This window comes from Gymnodraco acuticeps, unplaced genomic scaffold (genome assembly GCF_902827175.1).
Source record: "Gymnodraco acuticeps unplaced genomic scaffold, fGymAcu1.1, whole genome shotgun sequence".
NCBI lineage: Eukaryota > Metazoa > Chordata > Actinopteri > Perciformes > Bathydraconidae > Gymnodraco > Gymnodraco acuticeps.
In genome coordinates, this window is record NW_022989861.1 from 1,424,347 (window position 1) to 1,445,090 (window position 20,744).

At 39.8% G+C, this 20,744-nt stretch overlaps 1 protein-coding gene across 4 annotated transcripts in view; it reads right to left on the reverse strand.

Moving 5' to 3' along the window:
- wdr11 (WD repeat domain 11) overlaps positions 1-20,744 on the reverse strand; it is a 111,940-nt gene that overhangs the window by 52,669 nt on the left and 38,527 nt on the right. For all 4 annotated transcript variants that reach the window (XM_034240939.1, XM_034240928.1, XM_034240958.1 and 1 more), the window contains exons 7-8: positions 9,465-9,567; positions 8,635-8,833 (exon numbers count right to left, since the gene is read on the reverse strand). In XM_034240939.1, the coding sequence (XP_034096830.1) occupies positions 8,635-8,833; positions 9,465-9,567 (302 nt within the window). The remainder of the gene's footprint in view (positions 1-8,634; positions 8,834-9,464; positions 9,568-20,744) is intronic.

Below are 20,744 nucleotides of genomic sequence, written 5' to 3' on the forward strand. Positions count from 1 at the left end.
TAATGTTCCTCTCTGGCTGCATTTAAAAAAATAAAATAGAGAAAATAAATAATAGCTTTTGAAAATGTGTGCATCTTAAAAGTGCTTAATTTTAGATAAATAAAATAAAGTGTAGCAGCAGCTTGAGTTTCTCTTTTTCTTTGTTAACCGTTTCACATCATGACTTAACAGTTTCAGCCGATTATAGAACAATATCAGTCTTTACACATCATAACAATTGAACAGTTTTAAAGTTTCTCTTTCTTTCCCTCTTATATTACAGTCCCTCATTCACTTTGTTCTGTTCAGTGCAAGAATTGAGCTCGAGCTTGTCCTGCCAGGAGTTTAAATCTGGGCTGAAATGGTGTCAGGGCCATACACACATGCAGGTGCTCATTGGTTAGTCTCGGTTAGCCTGTGCTGGAACAATATTTAATTGTTGTGACCTCAGTTCTGACTTGAGAGGGAATGTTTGGCGTGTTGGCACTTTTAATGAGCGCCACGGTCTCTGAACAAATGAGACACACTGGTTCTGTGCTCCCAGTGGGCAGGATGAAAATGAATGAGTCCGTCCACTCAGGGTTAAAAGCTCTGTTCTCACTGTCCACTTTCCTCTTCTTGGAGAGCGTCATGTGTAATTAGTTGTCTCTCCCTGTCTGCCGCTAACACGCCTGTTCACTATGGAGTCAGCCCTCTTGCTTGCTCGCGGGAGTGTCAGCCTCGCGGAGTCTGTCTACGCGCGTGAAAAGTTTCTGGCACTTTGGGGCGGAGCCACTGGACTTTGATTGACAGCTGCAAGGAAGCCCGGAGTTGCCAGGTTTGATAAATGCCTGTGTCAGTACCAGATGTGTTCGGGGTACCAGATGTGTTCGGGTGTATTTCCGTCGCATCCGTCATCCTCGTCATATTTTACGGCAACTCAAGAGGGCCATCACGGTCAAATTCCGAACATTTAAACATAGCCGACACTTCATTCTTTACTTTGTCCGTTATTATATGTAGAAGATTATACTTTTTCTCTGTCATGTTGTTTCCATAGCAACAACTTCAAACAGGCATAGCCTACACTTCATTCTTTACTTTGTCCGTTATTATATGTAGAAGATATTAATTTTTTCTCCGTCATGTTGTTTCCATAGCAACAACTTCAAACAATAACAACTAACCGCTAGCCGCAAAGCTAGCATCACAGCCACTGCTCCGTTTTCGGAGACTTTGCACACGTTTTTCACAAACATTTTCACAGGCTAGGAGTACTTCCAATAGCTTCGTCTTGATCTGTAGATGTGATTTGATGTGTCGTGTGTCCCCCAACTCCTCTTTTTTCCTGAATTTTCATGCCAAAAGCCAAGCACTAGGCCCTGGGTAAATTAAGAGGCTGATCTCGGGCACTTTTGTCCATTTTCCCTGGTGGTAGAAACTCAAGCCAGACATCCCTGGAATCGTCTCAGAGAGTAGATGATCAGTGGGGCCTTGTTTTTACTGAATGATGTGGTTTTTTTTAATGGGGAATTCAAATATGAGCTTATTTTTGGGATTTTCGGAGACTTTGCACACGTTTTTTCACAAACATTTTCACTCTAGGAGTATGGGAGTACTTCCATTCGCTCCGTCTTGATCTGTAGATGTGATTTGATGTGTCGTGTGTCTCCCAACTCCTCTCCAAAGTTCAGATACTATATAAAAATATTAAAAGGTAAATAAAACATTAAACATAATGACAAAATAACAACCTGAAAGATATGTAGGCCTATTCTATCTACACATTTCGTAATTATCTAATCTAGTGGCCTTATAAAAGTGTTGGCTAAAGTAACGCAGAATATATATATATTTTTGAATTGTAAATAATTAGAAACATTATTTATGTGCACAAGTACATGGGACCCCACCATAGCACCCCACACATAACAAGCTGTCCCGAGTTCCTCCGGCTGCAGTTCCGCAGACGGCCGGTGTGTGGCAGCAGAGCGCTGGGAGCAGAGGGAGGTGAGTATATGACGGATATGATGGAAGACGGATGCGACGGAAATACACCCGAACACATCTGGTACCCCGAACACATCTGGTACTGACACCTGAACTACCAAGAGCCGAGGAGTGACAGCTGCAAGATCAGTTGGACGAGATTGAATGGTAAAGTTGTCCATAAAAAACTATTATATTCGTAAAGTGTACAGCTAATATATATATATATATATAGTATTACTATAGTATACTATAAGAGTTGTATTAGTGTCCTTTAGTAAGTTTGTATTTTTCACCAGCTATTGTATTACTATAGTTTTTTATGTAGTGCCATTTTATTAGCTATAGTAGCCCTATAATATTTCAATAGTAATACTATGTATCTAGATCTTTGTAGTATTCCTATATTATTTTAAATAGTAGGCTATAACTATAGTATAATGTATAGTGTTTCTGTAGTTGTTTTTTGAACACACTATAGAACACTCCTATAGTAATAGTATGATGTTGTCATAATGAATGCATATTATTACTATAGTGTTTGTAAAAGTATTGCACTCCTAGAATGAATGTGTCGTTTTTTTTATATCAAATGAATTGATATATATATATATATATAGCTGTGTAGCTGTACACTTTACGAATATAAATTACGAATATAATAGTTTTTTATGGACAACTTTACCATTCAGTCTCGTCCAACTGATCTTGCAGCTGTCACTCCTCGGCTCTTGGTAGTTCAGGCATTTATCAAACCTGGCAACTCCGTGCTTCCTGGCAGCTGTCAATCAAAGTCTAGTGGCTCCGCCCCAAAGTGCCAGAAACTTTTCACGCACGCGTAGACAGACTCCGTGAGCAAGTGAGGCTGACACTCCCGCAAGCAAGAGGGCTGTCTCTCTCGCGAGCGAGCGCATAGCCGCTCGCGGGGGTTTAATCTGTACGCTGGGGTCATTTCATGCGCGTGTAAAAGCACATTTTCCACTCGTGAGTAGCTTGTTTTGCGCGCTAGAGTATTGACCCAAATCTGACTCCATAGTTTACACTCCTCTCCCTGTATTGCTAATTATTCTCTTCACACTTTCCTCTCCGCTTCTATCTGCCGCGTTCTCATCTCTTCTTCTGTGTTTGTTTCTCTCCCTGTGTTACTCACTCGTCTCTTTCGCCCCCTGTCGGCGGCAGTTAAAATAGAATCGCCCCGTCAAAATTGAAATCACCTATAAATGTATTGATTATAGGTCCGGGTCCGTATAGGTCGGCGTCTGGGTCCGGATCCGGACCGCGGTCCGCCTGTTGCCGACCCCTTACAGCAGGGGTGGGGAACCTCCGGCCCCCGGGCCGTATACGGCCCGCGAGACCATTTGGTGTGGCCCTCGAGGTAATTTATAAACACACGCAAAAAAGAAAAAAATTAAAGAAATCGAGACCGCAAAATAATTAAACAAGTGAGTGTGCCTGTTTTTCCTGGCCAAGGTCAGGGTCCTTGAACACAACACAAGCCTAACGTGTCATCACGTGGTATATGTCTCGTCTGACAGGGGTGTAGTTCTCACGGAGAGCACCAGAACGCCGCTCCGCTCCGGCACTTCCAAAAATTGCAGTACCCATAAGGAGCCGTACACATGCTGCAGTTTTTGCATGGCTGTGTGAGACTGACCGTTGAGCGGCCCAGACCAAGCAAGGAGGCAGAGGCAGAACGTCCAAAAATATAACCCGACGTGGGCATTTATTAAAATCATGTGCACAAAGTTCACAGCCTCAATCCTGCTGTTCTCCTTGCACACATCCTGCAGCCACAAGGATCTCACACACCCTACCACCCCTCAACAGACAGGGAAACAGAGCCTAAATACACACACTCTAATCAGCACAACAAGACACAGGTGAGGGGGGAGGAGACAACACAGGACACCAGGTGCACACAATCATCAGCCACAGACAACATATGTACTGTGCAATCACACTAATAAAGTGCAATATTAACCGGTCAGTCCATAGCAGAGGTGTGGACTCGAGTCACATGACTTGGACTCGAGTCAGACTCGAGTCACAAATTTGATGACTTGAGACTCGACTTGACAACATCACAAAACACTTGCGACTCGACTTGGACTTGAACACCAATGACTCGGGACTTGACTTGGACTTGAGCCTTCTGACTTGAGGTGACTTGATACTTTAATTCAGAGGTCTCCAACACGCCGATCGCGAGCTGCCGTTAGAAGAGCAGACTCCCGTTGGGGAGGGCAGAATCTTCAGCCGGCAGCCGCTCCTACTCTTGCTGAGAATCCTTGCAGGCAGGGGCGGGTCTTTATTTAGCTGGGCCACCATGCGGCCAATCATATGCGAGGACACACAAGGATCATACTATTATGTGAAAGAAGGGTGGGGGGCACAGCATGTGTAGTGGTACAGGCCAGCTGCACAGAGCCGGATTTAAATGCAAGCGCGTCGGAAAAAGTCAAGAAATGAGCGAAAACCGAAAAAAGAAGCCCCATCTGGCTGCTTTTCAATGATATTGGAGAAAGCAAAGCTGAGTGCAGGATTTGTAAAATGAAAATAACCTTCAGAGCAGAGTTTTTTTTGGTAACCACTCAGGATTTATTGTCAGAGGTGGGAGAAGTTCAGACAATTAAAAAAAGTTACATTCAGGGTTCCCGCGGGGTCTTAACAAGTCTTAAAAAGTCTTAAATTTGTTAATCTGAATTTAAGGCCTTAAAAAGGTCTTAAATATGATTTAGAAGGTCTTAAAATGTATCGGATTTGAAAGGTACTTCTGTGTTGCGATAGCGTCTAAATGTGTTTTGGGGGAAATGTCCGGGCTGCAAAGTAACCAGTGCGGTAACAGCCTTTCAGTTCCCCCCAACAATTTGTATTGAATTAAATCAACATGGAACCAGTAATCACTAACTTTGTTTTCCCCGGCCCCTTATTAGAGAACACCCAGCTAGTAACCTAGCAACCAAGCTTCAGCTCATGTAGCATATCTTCGAATCTACTTACAAATAAATATGGGGAAGTGTAAGTTCAACCGTATTTGGTTGGAAAACATCTAATTTAGTGCTTGGTTGAAACCAGTGGAGGGAACGTGTTTGAAGCCCACTGCACCTTTTGCAAAATAAATTAGCGTTTGTTTTGCTAATGTAGCGTTAGCTAGTGCAGCAGCAGCTAATGTAGCGTTAGCTAGTGCAGCAGCTCCCGCAACAACACCGGGGGACCTCCGGGCGAAGTTTGGGTCTACGTTAACCCTAAAAGCGGAGGTGCTGTAGACGCTAAATACCGTAGATAAACACCAATCATACAACAGCAACGATGAAATAGTGTAGCCAAGGCAGCAGAGCTCTGAATATAGCTCTTGTCACACACACACACACACACACACACACACACACACACACACACACACACACACACACACACACACACACACACACACACACACACACACACACACACACACACACACACACACACACACACACACACACACACACACACACACACACACACACACACACACACACACACACACACACACACACACACACACACACACACACCACACACACACACACACACACACACACACACACACACACACACACACACACACACACACACACACACACACACACACACACACACACACACACACACACACACACACACACAACGCTGTGTGTAGGATTCACGTGGGAAGGTTGCTTACGTAGTAAAAATCCAAAAAATAGGTACAGAAATGTTCCGATTCACAAAACATTGCGTACCGACGGAACTTCCTACGCCGGTTTCCCTTTATAAAGCACAATCGAAGCAGCTTCACGTAACGCCCATATTTGCCTATAAATAGTCAAAGAAACGCCCATTCATTCATTCATTTTGACTGACTTTATGAAGAAGATCGCAGGAAATGACGACAGAACAGCTAAAAAAGACATCTCACACCGTGTCAGATTTTGGTTATTTTGGGGAGGTCGAGATAAATCATATTGTTTGGTGGATGCAGTTTGAACCAGAGTGGCAGCATGGAGGTCGGATCGTCACCAAAATAAATAAATAAGTGGTCCGAAAAAGGTTAATGACAAAATAAATACACATAGCCTTCCTCAGGCAGTGTGTACCGGGGACAGGAGACACCCTCTTGATGAGAAACTCTAAGAAATGATCGGGGAATCCCTCCGGAGTGGAGTCATGACGACTGGATCTGAATTATTTGTTTGTATTTGGTGGTTTGTGTTCCAGCTGTCGATCAGCAACTATATATCCATAATCCACCAGTTAAAGGAAATGCAACTAATGTGATGTGTTATATTAGCTGTACAATTTACCACATAGGGTGTTCTTAGTTTCCATACCTCCTGTGTTTTACGAGCAACTTATCAAGTCTTGGCAAACGGCATAAAACATGATTAAACGTGATAGTATATAAAACCATGCTCGTATCTACAACCTATAGAAATGCAAAATGGCGTCAGTTTAGACGTAATTCTGTCCTCCTGCTTACCGCATCATTTATGAGAAAACATTTCATAACATTAACACAACATATTCCAGGTGGTTTTAAATAACATATCCGTATTTATTTCTCCACGTTATGTTTTTGTGTGCACTGAGGAGTCTCAAACAGGCGTTTGTTAAATAATTTTAAGATTGGCTTTAATCAATGTTTGAAGATGAATTCTTCATATATGATAAATGAGAGGTAACATTTTATTTATGGTATTATTTCCACATATTTCTCTCCATTCTTCCTTCTGCCAACGCGGTGTCGCAGCTTCTCGTCTCTCCCGTTTTTGTGCTTAGTGCGTACGCATGGGTTAGAGTTTGCATGGAGGACCGCACATTTTACCGTCAAGTTAGTATTTTATAAATCGCAAACATTGCGTAGAAACTGGCGTACACCATTTTTTGAGCGTATATCCCTTTATAAATGAGGCCCCTGGTCTCTGAACTGCATTATGCTGCGTTCACACTGACACAATGCGAATATTCGCATTGCGTCAGGCAGGCGAAAAACCTTTTAAAACCTGTAGCTGCTCCGTCCACACTCACAACAACGTCCTAAAGACAGAAATAAAGCAGCGACTGTATTCGCCATGACACAGACAGTCTGTGGTTTGTTCATGTTTAACTTTTGTCCAGTTTCTGAACAGATATGAGGAGCTGTGAGCTCTGAATGCTAACAGCTAACGGCTGATGTTTTGGTTTTCTGATTCAACGTCAGTGACGGCAGGCTGAGATCCTCACTGCTGATTAGCTACCGCGAGAACGTGTCAGGCAAATTTGATGCTTGAGTTGAAAAAAATGTATCACACACACACACACACACACACACACACACACACACACACACACACACACACACACACACACACACACACACACACACACACACACACACACACACACACACACACACACACCACACACACACACACACACACACACACACACACACACACACACACACACACACACACACACACACACACACCACACACACACACACACACACACACACACACACACACACACACACACACACACCACACACACACACACACACACACACACACACACACACACACACACACACACACACACACACACACACACACACACACACACACACACACACACACAAAAGTATTACTTGTTCATACAGTTGAATGTTTGAGCTTCACTGTGCACTGCTGAATGATTTATGTGCAGAGTTTGACTCTTGAAGGCTGTTTCTTCTGCTCGGAAATGGAATATATTTGTTACATATTAATAGAATTTTTGATTTGATTTTGGATTTGATAATGGGAGAAGTAGTAGATGGAAAAGACACCAAACACTAATTATTCAAAGTAGAGTATTTCATTGTATATACGGTAATACTAAGGAGCCTTAGACCTATATGAGGATATAATGTTTGACATTATTGATATTAAAAAAGTGATTTGTTTTCCATGTCATTTGTGTGTTTTTCTTATCAGAAAGTGAAGTTATATATTTGTAAGCTCCAAATCCAAATGTTTCCCTCAATGGCCTTTGTGCCCTGGCATGTGGCCTTTGCACCCTGAAAAAATGTGTGACACCAAAGGTCAAATGGCCTTGCCCCTAAAATGACGAAATGTCAAGCCTGACTACAGGAAAGGGGAAAATCCAAAAAGCACAATATGGCCTCTTTAAAAAAGAACACCAGATTTCCAGTATATTGTAGTATGAGACAGCTGCCAACATTTCAATAGTCCTTAAATAGAAAGCTCACCTGAATGAAACATCCAAACCATATTCAAGACTATAATAAAATAATGAATCACAAAGTGTCAAAAAACAAAGACATGCCAACCATATTTTATTTAGAGATGCAGCTTATTGTATTTTTAACCACAGCACAATGGCAGATAAATATCTCCTTGCCTCACACATCTCTGTGCACCTCCTTAGTTCGCTAGTCACTAAGAAGGCTAAATGTAGGTCAGAATATTATTTTGTTAAAGTCCTTTAAAACGCTCTCTGCTTTTCAGTCCCAACCTTTAAAAAAATGTTATGTAGCTTTGGGGATTTCATCAGAATCAGACCCAGAATAACTCTATTTACCCCGGGGGGAAATGTGGTTACGTGACAGTTGCAACATTTTAGAACAAATATTTTACAAAACATAAGAAGTTGAAGTTAAAAATGATCTGTGTGTGTGTGTACCTTTGATTGGTGACAGCCCTGCCGGTGTGGGCTTTGAGCTCCCACAGCATGGCTCTGCCGTCGCTGACCATTAGCGCAGCGCTATTCTCGTTGACGGGGCAGATGACCATGCGATATGGCCGGACTGTCTTGGTGACACGGATGGCATCGCATTGAGAACGCAGGTCGTACACCAGCTCGTGGGTACTCTGCTCGGGGTCTGAGGGAGAGGAGAGATGGAGGAAGTTTAACAAATTGAGAAGTAGAACAAAAGGGCAGGATGGGAGGGTGGTGGATCGAAAAATAAGGATTATTGTGGGAGATACAAATTGATAAACAAATTAAAGGAAATTAAAAAGGGGAAAAGTGGATAAAGACATTGAGTTGATGTCATTTTAAAAAGGGAAAAATAAAAAAGGTAGATTGGAAGTAGATAGCAGCGTGAGAAAGTCTGATTGAGACACCTGTGAAGAAAATGTTTTAAGTAAGTGTGAGAAGAAACGGGAGATATGAGGAGGGATTTGAGGAGATAAGAAAATAAGACGAGAAATAAATGGCTCACAAAAGGAAATGGAAGGAAAGAAAAGAAATGGAGTAACAAGAGGAAGAGATAGCAAGGAGAGTAAGTGGGGGGAGGAAAGGAGGGAGACTCAGCAACAGAGGACTCCCACTGGCCTATAACACTAAGCTAAAGATAAATGAGAGTAAGAGGCTAAATGCTCACTGGAGCATAAAGCAAGGCTACAGGCTCTGACTGCAGTGTGTCTGAAGAGATGATGATGGGGATAACACAGGAGTGAGGATGGGGGGAGAGAGTACAACCCAGTTGTACCATGAAGAGGTTTTATTACCTGTTGCTTCCTCTTGGGTTGTAGTGGAGCGACACACTCGGAGGGTGATACAGCCGTTCTCGTGGAGACAGTAGAGGGCGTCCCGCTGAGCGCAGGGAATCACCTGGACCCAGGGAGCAATGTGTGTTCAGAATCAAATGCCAACATGTCTTTTGAATACTTGGTATTCAACAGGTGGTTATGTATGGGATTAGTTTTGTATCATAAAGATAAAGCAACACTTTCTCAGAATAAAGCAAAACTATGAGTTTAAAAGAAGAAAAAAACGAAGTCAAGCAAAATAAAATAAATTTCAAAAATAAAACTATAAGTTGCAAACAAATCATTTGTGTAATCATGTAAACCATAAGTATTTTTTCTTTGTTTTAACATAGGTTTTTGTTTGCAGTTCTTGTTTCTTCTTTCTCAATGAGCAGACTTTTGCTCTCGCTGCAGCTCTCTCTTTTGCGATCCCTCATTTTTTGTTTGAGATTCTGACACAAACCTCCCAGGTGGGCCAATAGTATGAAGCTGCAGCGTTGGAGGCTGCACTCTCAGGACCGCACTCCCACGACCCTAGTTGTTTTGCGTATTGTGTTGTGTACTTACCATAGACTGTATATATAAAGTAACATATTATATCTTATATTATTAATATATATATAAATAATTCTGATAAAATGTTATTCCAGCGTCAATAAATGAGTGTTAATCCCAGTGTGTTTAGTGTACAACATCACATGTAATTTCCGTACCTACAGGGTGACTTGGAGAGGGTCTGAGTCCGACCCTTGTCAATTAACTATGGGGGTCCCTCAGGGCTCTGTTCTTGGTCCCCTCCTCTTCTCCCTGTACACAAACTCGCTCGGATCAGTCATTAGCCCGCATGGTTTTTCTTACCACTGCTACGCTGATGACACCCAATTAATTCTGTCCTTTCCCCGCTCAGAGACCCAGGTCGTTGCACGCATCTCTGCTTGTCTAGCTGACATCTCTCAGTGGATGTCTGCTCACCACCTCAAGCTCAACCTTGACAAGACTGAGCTGCTCTTCCTCCGGGGAAAAGATTGTCCCACTCTTGACCTAACAATCAACATCGGCACCTCAGTTGTTTCCCCGACTCAGACTGCAAGGAATCTGGGTGTGACCCTAGATAACAACCTGTCCTTCACTGCAAACATCGCTGCTACAACCCGTTGCTGCAGATACACGCTTTACAACATCAGGAAGATACGTCCCCAGCTGACTCAGAAAGCGACTCAGGTTCTGGTCCAGGCTCTCGTCATCTCACGCCTAGACTACTGCAACTCCCTCCTGGCTGGTCTACCTGCATGTGCCATCCGACCTCTGCAGCTCATCCAGAATGCAGCGGCTCGTCTGGTCTTCAACCTTCCTAAATTCTCCCACACCACTCCGCTCCTCCGCTCCCTTCACTGGCTTCCGGTAACTGCTAGAATCCACTTCAAGACACTGGTACTTGCTTACCATGCTGCGAATGGATCTGGCCCTTCCTACATCCAGGACATGGTTAAACCGTACACCCCAGCGCGTGCACTACGCTCTGCATCAGCCAAACGACTCATTGCGCCCTCGCTGCGAGGGGGACCCAAGTTCCCATCGGCGAAAACACGTGGGTTTGCTGTCCTGGCTCCAAGATGGTGGAATGAGCTCCCCATTGACATCAGGACGGCAGATAGCTTCCACATCTTCCGGCGCAAACTGAAAACTCATCTCTTTCGACTCCACTTCGAGCGTTAGAACTATTAACAAAGCACTTTTATACTAATAAAGGACTGGCTTACCTAAAGCCAGTTGAGTAGCACTTGAAATGTTTGGCTCTATGAAACCTGATGTACTTATATGATTCTGTTTTCTTCAAGGTTGTGTCTTCCTGGTCGAATGTACTTATTGTAAGTCGCTTTGGATAAAAGCGTCAGCTAAATGCAATGTAATGTAATTTCACCTTCAATTCACGGTTTTCAAAACGTTAGCCACATGCTAATGCTAACCGGAAATGAAGAATCTTCAGAATAAAAGTGTTAAATTAATAGTTAGTGTGAACTTCCGGGTTTTTCAGAATAAAACTGCTTCAAATTAAAACCCTGTATTTAATTTAAATTACGTCATATCAACATTGAAACATATTGAGGTTTGGGAGGGAGGAAGCAAGATTAGGATTAGGTAAAAAGGTAGGGAGTGGTTAGGGTTAGGATGGGGGAAGGGAAGGGTTAGATTGCGCACTGCATTGAGGGGCTTCAGGCGTTCATGTGAACGTGCTCCGTCACGTGCCGCCGTGACGTGCTCCGTCGGACCTGTGTGTGAGGTTCTACAAGTGCAGTCCTGTATTTTTTGACGCCTGTAGTGTAGACGGGCCGTTCTGCTGTCTCCGACGCTGCAGCTTCATGCTACTCAGGTGGGCGGGACTTTCAGGGGTGCGTCCCCATTGGCTACTCAGTTTTTGAGTGACAGCCCAGTCCTCCAGCGATTGTACAGTGCAGGCAGCTGCGGTGCGGTAGCTAGCTGAGCGTGGACAGAAGACCCCCAGAAGAACCAGCATTTCAAATATTATAATGGGCCTACTACAAGTGAAAATATATGTAAGTATTGATCATTTGTGTTGTTTGTGCTATACGGTCTGTTTCTTTATTGTGTTAAGTGAGAAGTAAAGCTGTGCTATGAAAGTTAGCTTGTGCTACCTTTAGATCCATAACAATGCAAGCTAAGTAGCCTAACAGTTAGCTACATAGCTAGCAGTGAGTGAGCGTTCAGACACCGGCGCACACACTCATGTGCCTGACTCTACCAACAGGTTTTCATGATTCTGTTTAGATATGCAAGTATAAACCATGATAGCTTATTTTATTAACACGCTAATTTGATATGAAAATCAATGGAGGCTGAGTTAACTTTGTAGGAAAACCTACCGTCCATGATGCCCCTGAGCTGTGTTTTATTTGTTAACTTCATATTTTTCATTTCCTAAAACATTTATTTAAATCTCATATTAACAGTGTGGATCATTGAGACAGCGTGGCGTCCAGAGTCTTATCCCGTTTTCCCACTTCCTCTGAGGGGACAGCACGGAACTGCGGTCAACTCAGCCGTCTCTCAAATTTGCTTGGTCAAATGAGCAGTTCTTCATTTCTGAGTGCGCGATTTATAGCGCCTTCACGGTAATCGCTGAGAAGCGGCACCAACGCAAGAGTAAAAGAATGCATGTTTTTTCTGCTTCATGCGATACAAATTATTTTTACCATGAGTTCTTAAAAAAACTAACACTGTTTGACTCAGTCCTAGTTTGACTGCTACCAACAATAAAATGAAGTACTTTTACTGTCTTTTTTCTGGGTAATACTCTCAAATTCCCCTCCTGAGAACAAAATCATGCAACTTCTGCTATATTTGATGAGATACAATGATTTTTATCGATGCATCCTTAATAAAAGTCATACTGTTGAACTCAGTACTACTTGGACTAGTAGCACAAGTACAATCAAGTACTTTTACTGTGTACTTTTGAGTAATCCCCTGTCAAACTCCCCTCCAGAGTACAATAATGCATGTTTTCTGCTATCTTTGATGAGAGATAAAATGATTTTGTGCAATAAGTTCTTAATGTAATTGGAACTGTTGGATTCAGTACTACTTGGACTACTACTAAAAGTACAATCAAGTACTTTTACTGTGTACTTTTTGAGTAATCCCCTGTCAAACTCCCCTCCAGAGTACAATAATGCATGTTTCCCTGCCATCTTTGATGAGAGATAAAATGATTTTGTGCAATAAGTTCTTAATGAAATTGGTACTGTTGGATTCAGTACTACTTGGACTACTACTAAAAGTACAATCAAGTACTTTTACTGTGTACTTTTTGAGTAATCCCCTGTCAAACTCCCCTCCAGAGTACAATAATGCATGTTTTCTGCCATCTTTGATGAGAGATAAAATGATTTTGTGCAATAAGTTCTTAATGAAATTGATACTGTTGGATTCAGTACTACTTGGACTAGTAGCACAAGTACAATCAAGTATTTTTACTGTGTACTTTTTGAGTAATCCTTTGTCAAACTCCACCCCTGAGTACAATAATGCATGTTTTCTGCCATCTTTGATGAGAGATAAAATGATTTTGTGCAATAAGTTCTTAATGTAATTGGTACTGTTGGATTCAGTACTACTTGGACTACTACCAAAACTACAATCAAGTATTTTTACTGTGTACTTTTTGAGTAATCCTTTGTCAAACTCCACCCCTGAGTACAATAATGCATGTTTTCTGCCATCTTTGATGAGAGATAAAATGATTTTGTGCAATAAGTTCTTAATGAAATTGGTACTGTTGGATTCAGTACTACTTGGACTACAACTAAAAGTACAATCAAGTACTTTTTACTGTGTACTTTTTGAGTAATCCCCTGTCAAACTCCCCTCCAGAGTACAATAATGCATGTTTTCTGCCATCTTTGATGAGAGATAAAATGATTTTTTGCAATAAGTTCTTAGTGAAATTGGTACTGTTGGATTCAGTACTACTTGGACTACTAGCACAAGTACAATCAAGTATTTTTACTGTGTACTTTTTGAGTAATCCTTTGTCAAACTCCACCCCTGAGTACAATAATGCATGTTTTCTGCCATCTTTGATGAGAGATAAAAGGATTTTGTGCAATAAGTTCTTAATGTAATTGGTACTGTTGGATTCAGTACTACTTGGACTACTACCAAAACTACAATCAAGTATTTTTACTGTGTACTTTTTGAGTAATCCTTTGTCAAACTCCACCCCTGAGTACAATAATGCATGTTTTCTGCCATCTTTGATGAGAGATAAAATGATTTTGTGCAATAAGTTCTTAATGTAATTGGTACTGTTGGATTCAGTACTACTTGGACTACTACCAAAACTACAATCAAGTATTTTTACTGTGTACTTTTTGAGTAATCCTTTGTCAAACTCCACCCCTGAGTACAATAATGCATGTTTTCTGCCATCTTTGATGAGAGATAAAATGATTTTGTGCAATAAGTTCTTAATGTAATTGGTACTGTTGGATTCAGTACTACTTGGACTACTACCAAAACTACAATCAAGTATTTTTACTGTGTACTTTTTGAGTAATCCTTTGTCAAACTCCACCCCTGAGTACAATAATGCATGTTTTCTGCCATCTTTGATGAGAGATAAAATGATTTTGTGCAATAAGTTCTTAATGTAATTGGTACTGTTGGATTCAGTACTACTTGGACTACTACCAAAACTACAATCAAGTATTTTTACTGTGTACTTTTTGAGTAATCCTTTGTCAAACTCCACCCCTGAGTACAATAATGCATGTTTTCTGCCATCTTTGATGAGAGATAAAATGATTTTGTGCAATAAGTTCTTAATGTAATTGGTACTGTTGGATTCAGTACTACTTGGACTACTACCAAAACTACAATCAAGTATTTTTACTGTGTACTTTTTGAGTAATCCTTTGTCAAACTCCACCCCTGAGTACAATAATGCATGTTTTCTGCCATCTTTGATGAGAGATAAAATGATTTTGTGCAATAAGTTCTTAATGAAATTGGTACTGTTGGATTCAGTACTACTTGGACTACTACTAAAAGTACAATCAAGTACTTTTACTGTGTACTTTTTGAGTAATCCCCTGTCAAACACCCCTCCAGAGTACAATAATGCATGTTTTCTGCCATCTTTGATGAGAGATAAAATGATTTTTTGCAATAAGTTCTTAGTGAAATTGGTACTGTTGGATTCAGTACTACTTGGACTACTAGCACAAGTACAATCAAGTATTTTTACTGTGTACTTTTTGAGTAATCCTTTGTCAAACTCCACCCCTGAGTACAATAATGCATGTTTTCTGCCATCTTTGATGAGAGATAAAATGATTTTTTGCAATAAGTTCTTAGTGAAATTGGTACTGTTGGATTCAGTACTACTTGGACTACTAGCACAAGTACAATCAAGTATTTTTACTGTGTACTTTTTGAGTAATCCTTTGTCAAACTCCACCCCCGAGTACAATAATGCATGTTTTCTGCCATCTTTGATGAGAGATAAAATGATTTTGTGCAATAAGTTCTTAATGTAATTGGTACTGTTGGATTCAGTACTACTTGGACTACTACCAAAACTACAATCAAGTATTTTTACTGTGTACTTTTTGAGTAATCCTTTGTCAAACTCCACCCCTGAGTACAATAATGCATGTTTTTCTGCCATCTTTGATGAGAGATAAAATGATTTTGTGCAATAAGTTCTTAATGAAATTGGTACTGTTGGATTCAGTACTACTTGGACTACTACTAAAAGTACAATCAAGTACTTTTACTGTGTACTTTTTGAGTAATCCCCTGTCAAACTCCCCTCCAGAGTACAATAATGCATGTTTTCTGCCATCTTTGATGAGAGATAAAATGATTTTTTGCAATAAGTTCTTAGTGAAATTGGTACTGTTGGATTCAGTACTACTTGGACTACTAGCACAAGTACAATCAAGTATTTTTACTGTGTACTTTTTGAGTAATCCTTTGTCAAACTCCACCCCTGAGTACAATAATGCATGTTTTCTGCCATCTTTGATGAGAGATAAAATGATTTTGTGCAATAAGTTCTTAATGTAATTGGTACTGTTGGATTCAGTACTACTTGGACTACTACCAAAACTACAATCAAGTATTTTTACTGTGTACTTTTTGAGTAATCCTTTGTCAAACTCCACCCCTGAGTACAATAATGCATGTTTTCTGCCATCTTTGATGAGAGATAAAATGATTTTGTGCAATAAGTTCTTAATGAAATTGGTACTGTTGGATTCAGTACTACTTGGACTACTACTAAAAGTACAATCAAGTACTTTTACTGTGTACTTTTTGAGTAATCCCCTGTCAAACTCCCCTCCAGAGTACAATAATGCATGTTTTCTGCCATCTTTGATGAGAGATAAAATGATTTTTTGCAATAAGTTCTTAGTGAAATTGGTACTGTTGGATTCAGTACTACTTGGACTACTAGCACAAGTACAATCAAGTATTTTTACTGTGTACTTTTTGAGTAATCCTTTGTCAAACTCCACCCCTGAGTACAATAATGCATGTTTTCTGCCATCTTTGATGAGAGATTAAATGATTTTGTGCAATAAGTTCTTAATGTAATTGGTACTGTTGGATTCAGTACTACTTGGACTACTACCAAAAGTACAATCAAGTACTTTTACTGTGTACTTTTTGAGTAATCCTTTGTCAAACTCATTCCCCTGAGTACAATAATGCATGTTTTCTGCCATCTTTGATGAGAGATAAAATGATTTTGTGCAATAAATTCTTAATGTAATTGGTACTGTTGGATTCAGTACTACTTGGACTATTACCAAAACTACAATCAAATACTTTTATAGTGTACTTTTTGAGTAATCCTTTGTCAAACTCCTCTCCAGAGTACAATAATGCATGTTTGCTGCCATCTTTGATGAGAGATAAAATCATTTTGTGCAATAAGTTCTTAATGAAATGTATACTGTTGGATCAGTACTACTTGGACTAGTAGCACAAGTACAATCAAGTACTTTTACTGTGTACTTTTTGAGTAATCCTTTGTCAAACTCCACCCGAGTACAATAATGCATGTTTTCTGCCATCTTTGATGAGAGATAAAATGATTTTGTGCAATAAGTTCTTAATGTAATTGGTACTGTTGGATTCAGTACTACTTGGACTACTACCAAAAGTACAATCAAGTACTTTTACTGTGTACTTTTTGAGTAATCCTTTGTCAAACTCCACCCCTGAGTACAATAATGCATGTTTTCTGCCATCTTTGATGAGAGATAAAAGGATTTTTTGCAATAAGTTCTTAATAAAATTGGTACAGTTGGATTCAGTACTACTTGGACTACTACCAAAAGTACAATCAAGTACTTTTACTGTGTACTTTTTGAGTCTTGTAATGCGCTGTTGAGGAACCTGCGACCCAAGTTGTGTATATGATCAATACACCTTAGAAAATCTTGAAATCTTGAAAGGGATGTGCAAAAGAACCATTATACAGTTTTGAATTAACTATTAGTAGAGAATAACGAGTAATGAATATACTTTATAGAGATCTGCAGATAAATGTTTAGTCTTCTCAAGCACCAACTATCAAATATCTCTCCTGATTGTTGGCACTTGACAATCACCTTCCCTGAATTTCACTCAGGTGTAACTAAAGTCTGCTTTAAGGGTTGTTTATATTTCACATCATTAATCAGAATCTGCAAAGTAACTAAACTAAATGTAGTGGAGTAAAAATACCAGGTTAACCTCTGATTTGTAGTGGAGAATTACAAAGTAACAATGAGCTGTCATGTGAGTATATATTAATGCTGCACATTATGGATACAAGCGATTTTCACCCATTTAGTAATTACATGTTTTAAATGTGTACACACCAATGTGTTTCCTATCGCCTAAACCTCCAGGGCTGTACACAGTTTAATACTGGCAACTTCTAATTTTTGGGAAAACGTCTTTTAAAACTACAATTCCCAGTAGAGACGTGCCATAGAGAACATGTTGCGAAACACAATAGCCAGCATGTGTATTTCTCGGGGGGCGTTCGAGTCCAGTTTTGAATAGTCTGCCGTGGTTTCGTTCCATTTCAAAGAGCTTGACGCTCGGCGTAACCTTGGCGCACTGCCACTCCAACATCACAGGGTTTGTCAACGGGACTGTAGTCCCAAACGATAGCTGGGGATTATGGGTAGTGTAGTATCTTTGGCCATCCTAAATCTCGAAATGTCCCGTCTGTTTCTGGTGACTTTATTTACGGCTAAAAAGCATGCTAAAATGCCCAAGATTATAGAATTAAACGAATAAATAAAAACAAGGATAATTGTGTGTTATTGTTGAGTAAATAACAGTGTGTTATTTAGAAAAGAATAACAAATTAGAAGGAAAAGATTAAAAAAAATACAGATTTCAGTATTTTGAGGCTCTAAGCCCCATTTATTTTCCTCACAGACGACAAAAAAAGTCCGACATTATACGATTTAAAATAAAAACAAATAAATAAAAAGATAAAAGACTGGCATGCAATTTACGTTAGAATAAATAGAATGGTTTTGAATAATAGATGATAGTAAAATCTACGTCACTTTACAGCCCCGCCCACTTTTGGGGAAACCAACGCTGTCATTTGAACGGCGATCAAGCCTGAAGCCACAGAGATCTTCTTTTACTGTCTTTTCTTCTTAGAGGAAGTACAGAAACACGTAACTCTAGATTTGTTTTAATGTTTGAGGTGCAATAAATGACACAGCAGCTTTTTGTCATGTTAAAACTATTATTTTCTGCCTCGCTCATGAGTGTAACAGCTGGTGAAATTACAGCCTCGCCTACTGATTTTAATGTAACCATATATCGAGCCCGATTGTCGATTTCAAAGGTGTGCTCTAAAATGATATTTATAAATGACTATTATCATTATTATAAGCAAGACAATAAATGGCAAATATATGTAGAAAATAAACGTATTTAAGATACGTTCATAACGAACGTAACGTGGGAGAAAATACGTTTCTAGAAGATATGTAGAAAATAAACGTATTTTAAATAGGTTCATAACGAACGTAACGTGGGAGTAAATCAGTTTCTAGCTAAACGTAATTGAGAATGCAGTTTAGTTCTGTGGGAACGTAATTTTTAGGAGACATGGTTGCAAAAATTATACATGTGTTATACATCCAGAAATATCGAAATATCGTTTCCCACAGTGTGACATGTATACATAAAACAAAAAGGGCCTAGATAAACGTGGTATAAATTAAACAAAACAAAAAGGGCCTAGATAACCGGGGTATACCGTTTAAAATGTTAATATATTTAAAGTGTTCAAAGTGCAGTTTCAGTGCAAGTCAGTTGAAACGATCTTAAGTTGGCGTGACGTTGAAGTCGTGCGACCCTGCTGCTGTACTGGCTTGTAGTTCGTTTATAGCATAACGTTAGCATTTCGCTTTTGGCGACTAGATTTATGATTCAAATTATAAAAGTAGGGTAGACATGTGGAGATTATCCGGCTGAACAAAACGTGATCCCTCTCTTAAATGTGTGTCAACCACAGACCTTATTTCGAGCTATTTTCCAAAATCCTATGGAGAATTTGCATTGGTTTTTCACGAAGGAACCGGAAGAAGTTTACTTCCGGGTTTTACCACGCGTCACTGCGGTTCTCTATACCTGTCAATTAGTGCTTCCATGGACCTCATCTGTAATGGAAGCTCGTCGAGGGTACGTATATTTGTATTTCAACAGAAAAGTAGTTATATACATAATTGTGTTCGAAAATAAAACACAAATGTTTATATGAATTGTTTATAGTTCTGATTTGACTTTATTTTAAGTCAAATCATAACTATTATATGTAGTTTAATCATTTTTATTTAGGTGGTCGCTCAGTTTTTCAAATGTACACCATTCAGCTCCTCCAGCACCCCTACTTCCTGCGGCACCCGACACACTGAACTCACATGTTGTTTAACAGATGACACGTTTGTAAACAAAAACCCTGCTGGGGGACTGGGTGATACATTATCTTTTAAAATTGTATGAACATGTCCAAATTTAAGAATCCCCATAGAAATTGTCAACGGACAAACTGTTTTCTCAAGATGTACATGTATTATTATTATTTTTAAATAAGAAAAAAACAGTGTTCTTGTTTATTACAGGTTATAAAGTTATACTTTTATAAAATGTATGGACAACATTTTAAAAAGTGCTGGGGACATGTACCCAGCATCCCCCGCTTAAATGACACCTATGAATATATCCCTCTGTCCTTTCAGCGCAAATCGACATAGCATAGGCAACAAATCAGAAGTCAGGGAATCAAGCTAATTAATTAAAAAAGTCTAAACTGAGTGAAAAGTCTAACTATAAATAATAGATTTTAACTTATGTCTTTTCAGAGTCTTGGTTTTCTCAACGTTTGGGAAGGCAAGTGTTTCTTATTTGTCACACAATTGTAATTGCATTAAAAAATTCAATGATTTCTCAAATGTCATATTTTTTTACAAAGAAATGACGGAACTTTGACATTTCAATTTCAGACAAGAAAAATAACAATAACAAAAGAAGTCCTTTTGGCTGTCACTGACAAGCTTCGAGCCACAACCAAAACAAAAGACAACGATGAAGGTGACGAGAAAGACACTTTCTGGGGCGAGGTGTGTCAGGAGCTTGGAATATCCGATTCCAAGACCAATAGGACACGGCTTCATCATGCCTATAATCATCATAAAAAGGTACATTTTT